Source organism: Nicotiana sylvestris, chromosome 8 (assembly GCF_000393655.2).
Source record: "Nicotiana sylvestris chromosome 8, ASM39365v2, whole genome shotgun sequence".
NCBI classification, from domain to species: domain Eukaryota; kingdom Viridiplantae; phylum Streptophyta; class Magnoliopsida; order Solanales; family Solanaceae; genus Nicotiana; species Nicotiana sylvestris.
The window spans coordinates 2,357,719-2,365,685 of NC_091064.1; the positions used below are offsets into that span (position 1 = coordinate 2,357,719).

The window sequence follows — 7,967 nt, forward strand, 5'->3', positions numbered from 1 at the left end:
AATCAACTGGAAATTTCATCAAAAGAGGCTTCCACTTCATTCATGTTTCAGCTGAAGATCTACACAACACTGAGATTCAAGACGTGTACCTGGGAATTGAATTACATCAGAAGAAGAGAAGATCAGCAGCAAGTAGTAACAGCTAGTATCCAACAGTCACACACAGCAGCAATAGAGACAGTTTTGAACCAAAATCTTTTCATAAAAAAAAACCAGGAAACTTCACAGAAACACAGCACCAACAGATGACCAAACAAACTGATTGAACCCCAAAGCTACTCGAAATCAAATAGAGACACCTCTGAACCTTCAAATTACCAGAACTGAACTAAAAAATGTAAACCAATAGCTAAAGTTTGAAATTCATCTTCAGTTTTAATGAAACAGTAGTTTTTTTTTTTTTATTTTGGACAGTTTTCTATTATTTTTTGGTTTTTCTTTGAAGAAAGCTAAGATCTAAAAGGAGTTTTGGATCTGAATTTGAATTTCAGATATGTGGAGCTTGAGGATATTTTTGGGGTAATATTCAGGCTTCCAAAAACTCTCCTCCATGAAGCGAAGAGGACTGCCCTTTATAGGCATCCATGAGGGCAGCCCTCAGTTTTTCTCTTTTCCTTCTAGTCCCTTTGTTATTTTCAAAATAGTCCTTTACTTATTGTCTTGTGTTTCAAGTTATCACACCTAATTCCTGAATTTCCTTAAAACCCCTTATCTAGAAACTTCTAGGAAGCTCTAGATCAATTACTAAAGATTCCTTATCCCTAAATTACCCCAATTACCCCTGAGCTCAAACTAAATTGCCGCTACAACCAAACAATTTCCTAAGCTCTGAAGTGAACTATTGAAGAGTAATCCCAATTACATTCTTATTGAATTTATCAATCAAACTCAGAATTAATGACCAAACTAACTATCAAAGGAAAAAATTAACACAAGATAATCTAATCATAATTGATAACCGCAGAACTAACTATATGAACCAACTAGTAATTAACCTAAACTAAAGGAATACCAGAAGTTAATTCAAACAAACTTAATAAAACTAATTAATAGATTATCAAAGGCTTAAATAAAAATTAAACTAAAAATGAGGAATTAGAACCAATTAAAATCAAACAAACAACTAGAATTAATCAAGACAAATCAGGACACAAGACTAGAACAATATTGACAAAACTAAAAATGAGAATTAACTAGAAATTAACAAACATGAGAACTGAAACAAAAGAAGGGAATTAAACAAAAAGAAAAGAAAACTAAACAAAGAAGCCAGGAAAAAGAAACAAAGAACTCACTGATTATTTTCAGATTAAAAAAAAAATTTGGACAACTCCAGTGGGATTTGCGTGCCATTGATATTGAATTCATCACGAGGGAAGCCCGGGGACCAGGTGGTATCAATTTGGAATAATTTGGAGCAATTGGGGGTTTGGCCGGAAAACTTTAAATTGAAATTCGAGAGGTTCCGGCTAGATTTGAGGGACGGGGCTTTGGGGGTTTGATAGGGGAAGGGGAGAAGAATCTATGGTGTTATTTTGAACTGATTTGGGAAGAATGGTGTTCTGGCCGGAAAACTTCAATCGAAGATTTGAACTGTTTGGCTATGATTCAAGGAATGCTATGGCCAAATTCGAGATGAGGGAGAAGAGGAGATTCTAGGGTGTTATTTTGGTCTGGATTGGAGTGGTTACCGTTGTCGCCACTGGCGAGCTTGACGGAGCATATAGAGGCGGCGTCTCTAGGGTTTTGGTAGGGGTGAGGTCTGAGAGACGAGATAGGGGGGTAACGTTTGGACATTAATATACTAAACAACCCAAGCTTCTCGTCCGTTGGATTGATTAACCTCGACGGCCTGGATTGATCGACGCCAAACGGCGTCGTTTCGCTAAGGGAGGGGCAGGCCGGGCTGAGACGGGGTGTGGGCCTGGTCCGATTGGGCTGCGTATTTGGCCCAATTTTGGTCTCCAATTAAGACCATTTTTTTAATTGTTTTCCTTTTATTTCTTTTATCTATTTTTTGTATTTCATTTTTTTTTGACTTTATAAAAATTCAAAAAATAAAAATAAAGACCTAATATATTTTCAAAGTTAAGCTAATTAATTCCTAAAAATTGTTTAAAACCTATTTCGCGACAAATTCAACAATTAACAATTAAAATGCAAAGTGGACTATTATTGTTATTTTCTCCATATTACGTTCTAAAAACAACTTAATCCTAAAATATGAAATTAAATCCTAAATGCAAATGTCCAGTATATTTTTTATATTTTTCATATGAATTAAAAATGCACAAATAAAATGCAAACAATTAACAGAAAAACACCAAATTCACAAAAATTGTAAAAATAATGAAAGACATCATTTTGTTTGAATTTTGGGAATAATTCATATATATAGGGCAAAAATCATGTGCTCACAGCTGCCCCTCTTTGCCCGGAAACACGAAGAGTTTTTGTGCAAAGATAAGTGAGCGGAAACGAGCGATTTTTGCCCGTTTGAATATTCCGTGCGAAGCATTTTTGAAAGGGTTGACCGCACCCTGCTTCAGAGGTTGCCTACATATCCTGGGCTAAACAGGAATCAAGTCAGTGTAGTTCAGGAGTGTCTGGTAGCTGGGACTATCAGGAGCTGTGATTTCACTGCGATTGCTGTTGCTACTACTTGCTGACCTTTCTTATTACACCATGTCAAAATAAAAGAAGCTAAACTAAGCTATGACCTATGAATTACAAGATCCTATCTAAATTCTTCAAACTTGCTATTGTATTTCCTTGCTGCCTTGTTGTATTGTGTTCTTCTTGGCGAAATACTTCAAATTTCAAACTGAGATGTTGTTCCTTCTCTTCAAATTGCTGAACTCGAATGTATTCCCTTGTTGTACGGGTGGGCTCCCGACTTCTGAACTTGAACTTGAATGTATTCCTCTGCTATGCGGGCGGGCTCCCGACTTCAAAACTTGAACTGTATTCCTCTGTTCTCCAGGCGGGCTCCTGACTTCAAAACTTGAAATGTATTCCTCTGTTATACGGGTGGGCTCCCGACTGCTGAACTTGAAATGTATTCCTCTGTTCTCCAGGCGGGCTCCTGACATCACAAAATAGACAAAACAAAGAATTTTGAAAGCTAACACTTTAAATTGTACTCCCTTGTTCTCCAGGCGGGCTCCTGACTGCTGCGCTTGAATGTATTCTCATGCTCTCCAGGCGGGCTCCTGACTTCAAAACTTGAAATGTATTCCTCTTCTCTCCAGGCGGGCTCCTGACTTCAACAAAACATACGAAAATAAGGAAAATTTTCTGCCCCAGTTTGGTGGCTGGGCCCATGGGTGAGTGTTACTGAATCATAAACCAGCTATTACTAAGAGTTTGAAAGCTAAATCCTATTATCCAGGGAGGTCCTGACAACTCCTAAAAATTACGAACCTAAGGTATTACTCTCACTACATCATGTTCCCTACAAGGGGTTTTTAAACTACGTCCTATTATCCAGGAAGGTCCTGACAACTTCTAACAACTACGAACCTAAGGTATTACTTCTCACTACATCATGTTATCTTACAAGGGTATTTGAACTACGTCCTATTATCCAGGAAGGTCCTGACAACTCCTAACAATTACGAACCTAAGGTATTACTCTTACTACATCATGTTACCTACAAGGGATTTTGAACTACATCCTATTATCCAGGAAGGTCCTGACAACTTCTACTTGAATTTTATCCTAAATATGCAAAATTTCATTCCCCTGTCCTATTCATGATTATCTTGTATTTTAATCACACCACATTTTGCAGTCAAACCTGATTACTGCTCGTTTTTCCTTTACAGAGAATTCCTCCTGAACAACCGACTTTTCTGCCCCTGTTTTAATCAAAGAAAATTTTGTTAGTTTAAAATGGTGGTTAGTTGCTAGCATTCTTGCTGAAAATCCTTCCACTGCATGGCTCTATTTTGACCGGATTCCTCGAACTGGCCCTGAATTGCTTGACTTTTCGACTGACTTTCCAACCTCTGACTTTTGACAACCCGAATGTTCTATACCCATGCCGTTGTTTCACCTTTCTGACCCCTTTACCTGAACCTTTGCATTTCCCACGACATTTCCCAATCATTCCACCGATGAAACTTCCGGTGATTCCCTATACTCCACCTTTCATCACATTATTTTTGACATGCTCTAACCACATTGTGCTTTATATTTTTCCGGAAGCTGGCAGTGAGTTCTGAAATCCTTTCCCATTTGCTTTGAATAAGACTGACACTGAAACATCTTAAACTGATAAAACACCCAAAAGAAATAAATGCAATGATTTTACGAGTTAAGGATAAGAATAATCCAAAACTGGATGACTGTTAAAAGAAAAGAAAAAGAAACTTATCTGACAGGAACAACTAGTACCAATGGTCATGACATGCATTTTGGACTAATCGGCCCAATCTGTCCAACTAACCAGCTTTCAGTTGCCACACTTTGTTACCCCAGAATTTCCATCACCTGATTACTTTACCCAAACCTTGACCTTGTTCATCCTGCAGCGCCTGGAAAAATTCACCAGCATACCTCTTTCATTCGTTCATCTCTCAACTCACATTTGCCTTACGGTGCCCGTGAGAGTTTTCACCAATAAGACTCTCTCATTTTAATTTCTCTCCTTGCTTGTACTAGAGTGTTGCCCCTGACGTGAATTACTTTTACCTGCTTGACTTGGCATTTCTCAAAGACTGATCAAAAGTTCTTCTTTGGACCGTAATGTGGGCTTTGGACGGGGTTAGAAAGAAAGGGTATGAAAGGCTCAAAATAATTTCAAAATGGGTTAAAATTACAACTTTCGGAACCCAATTTCTTTCACAACAACCACAACTTCTGTCCCAGTTTCTTGCTTGGGGACTTTTGGATCTTTATTTTGGTATGACTGAACCTCAGTGAGGCTGCCTACGTACCCTTTCGGGATCAAGTCAAACGTAGTTCACGTCATGAAGACTACGTTGTTGTGTATTTTTTTGTTTTTTTTCTTCATTTTCTTTTCTTTTCTTTTCTTTTCTTTCTTCTTTTCACTTTCAATTTTCTTCTTCTTTTCTTTTCCTTCTTTTCTTCCTTTCTTTTCACTTTTTTTTTCTTTTCATTTTCTTTTCTTCCGCGCTCGCATATGAAAGAAAATAAGGCTCAAAGGGGATGACAAGGGGTAAAAGTGTTTAGATAGCAGAACAAAACGCCTTTGTCATTTCAATCTTTAAAATATGCCAAATACAAACAAGTACAATCAAAATAAAGAAATCATACATAGTATCTCTTGACCGCATCGGAATTGATGGCTATTTCTACACATTTTCCTTCCACATCTGTCAGATATAATGCACCATTAGACAACACTCTGGTTACGACAAATGGTCCCTGCCAATTTGGAGCGAACTTTCCTTTTGCTTCAGCCCAAAGAGGCAAAATACATCTCAACACTAACTGTCCCACTTCAAACTTCCTCGGACGCACTTTCTTGTTGTACGCTTTTGCCATTCTTTACTGGTACAACTGACCATGACACACTAATGCCAATCTCTTCTCGTCAATCAAACTCAACTGCTCAAGGCGGCTTTTCACCCATTCATCATCATCGATCTCAGCCTCCGTAATGATTCGAAGAGACGGGATTTCCACTTCTGCGGGTATCACTGCTTCCGTACCATACACCAAAGAGTAAGGAGTCGCGCCCACCGAAGTACGAACAGTGGTACGGTATTCCAACAATGCAAAAGGTAGCTTTTCATGCCACTGTCTAGATCCTTCCACCATTTTCCGGAGTATTTTTTTTATATTCTTATTGGTCGCCTCAACCGCACCATTTGCCTTAGGGCGGTATGGAGTAGAATGACGATGAGTAATCTTGAACCGCTCACATGTATCCTTCATCAAATGACTGTTGAGATTAGCTCCATTGTCTGTATTGATCACCTTGGGTATACCAAACCGACAGATAATGTTCGAATGCACAAAATCAACCACTGCTTTCTTGGTCACGGATTTGAAAGTTTTCGCTTCAACCCACTTGGTGAAATAATCAATGGCTACCAGAATAAACCTGTGTCCGTTTGATACTGCTGGCTCAATTGGTCCAATGACATCCATGCCCCAAGCAACAAAGGGCCATGGTGTGGACATTGTATGTAACTCAGATGGTGGAGAATGAATCAAATCCCCATGCACTTGATACTGATGACATTTACGCACAAAACTGATATAATCCCGCTCCATAGTGAGCCAGTAATAACCTGCTCGGAGAATCTTCTTTGCTAGAACGTACCCACTCGTATGCGGTCCACAAACTCCAGAATGTACCTCGGTCATGATAACTGTGGCTTATCTTGCATCTATGCATCTTAGCAATCCCAGATCTGGAGTTCTTTTATACAACACCCCTCCACTGAAGAGAAATCCACTAGCCAATCGTCGGATCGTTCTTTTCTGATCACCTGTGGCCTGCAAACTCCCATCCTGATGTATTCTTTGATATCATGGAACCATGGCTCCCCATCAAGTTCTTCTTCTACCATATTACAGTAAGCATGCTGGTCACGGACCTTAATCTGCAAAGGGTCCATATGAACCTTATCTGGATGATGTAGCATTGATGCCAAAGTAGCCAAAGCGTCTGCAACTTCATTATGGATCCTCGGGATATGCTTGAATTCTATCGACTAAAACCGTTGGCCAAGGTCAAGCAAACATTGTCTGTACGGTATGAGTTTCAAATCCCGTGTTTCTCATTCTCCCTGAATTTGGTGCACCAGGAGGTCCGAGTCGCCCAAGACCAAGACTTCCTGGACACCCATATCCACAGCTAACCTTAAACCCAGAATACACGCCTCGTACTCAGCCATGTTGTTGGTACAGTAAAAGCGAAGCTGAGCCGTAACAGGGTAGTGTTGCCCTGTTTCAGAAATAAGTACCGCTCATATCCCTACGCCATTCATGTTTACAGCCCCATCAAAGAAAAGCTTCCATCCCGGCTTCTCAACTTGCTCCAACTCATCAATGTGCATCACCTCTTCATCAGGGAAATAAGTTTTCAAAGGTTCATAATCGTCATCAACCGGATTCTCGGCCAGATGGTCCGCCAAGGCCTGTGCTTTCATTGCAGTCCGAGTCACGTAGACAATGTCAAAATCTGTGAGCAGGATCTGCCACTTTGAAAGCCTCCCTGTGGGCATAGGCTTCTGAAAGATATACTTCAATGGATCCAAGCGAGATATGAGATAAGTAGTATAAGATGACAAATAGTGTTTCAACTTCTGTGTCATCCAAGTTAGGGCGCAACATGTCCTTTCAAGATGAGTATACTTAACCTCGTAGGGCGTGAACTTCTTGCTGAGGTAATAGATGGCCTGCTCCTTCCTGCCAGTGATATCATGTTGACCTAATACACAGCCAAATGAATTGTTCAATACTGTTAAATATAGAATCAAAGGTCCCCCTGGTTCTGGCAGGACCAACACGGGTGGATTTGACAAATACCCCTTTATCTTATCAAATGCCTCCTGACATTCATTGGTCCACTTGACCACATCGTCTTTCTTTAGCAACTTGAAGAAAGGCTCACAAGTTGTCGTGAGCTGGGCGATGAACCTGCTGATATAATTCAATCTCCCCAACAAACTCATCACCTCGGTCTTGTTCCTCGGAGGTGGAAATTCCTGGATGGCCTTGACTTTTGATGGATCCAGTTCAATACCCCGACGGCTGACTACGAACCCCAACAACTTTCCAGCCAGCACCCTGAACGCGCATTTTGCAGGATTAAGCTTGAGATTGTACCTGCGAAGCCTTTGGAAGAACTTTCTCAGATCACTGACATGGTCGGATTGCTTCCTAGACTTCACAATCACATCATCCACGTACACCTCGATTTTCCGGTGTATCATATCATGGAATCTTTTTGTCATCGCCCTCATGTAGGTTGCCCCATCATTCTTCA

General features: G+C 40.1%; 1 protein-coding gene across 1 annotated transcript; it reads right to left on the reverse strand.

The window, feature by feature from the left end:
• Positions 1-122: 122 nt before the first annotated feature.
• LOC138874474 (uncharacterized) lies at positions 123-5,788 on the reverse strand. The gene is made up of 3 exons (XM_070152935.1): positions 5,533-5,788; positions 3,801-3,861; positions 123-195 (listed from the first exon to the last, which is right to left on the reverse strand). The coding sequence occupies exons 1-3, from the start codon at positions 5,786-5,788 to the stop codon at positions 123-125; spliced, it is 390 nt and encodes a 129-aa protein (XP_070009036.1).
• Between the last annotated feature and the right edge of the window lie 2,179 nt (positions 5,789-7,967).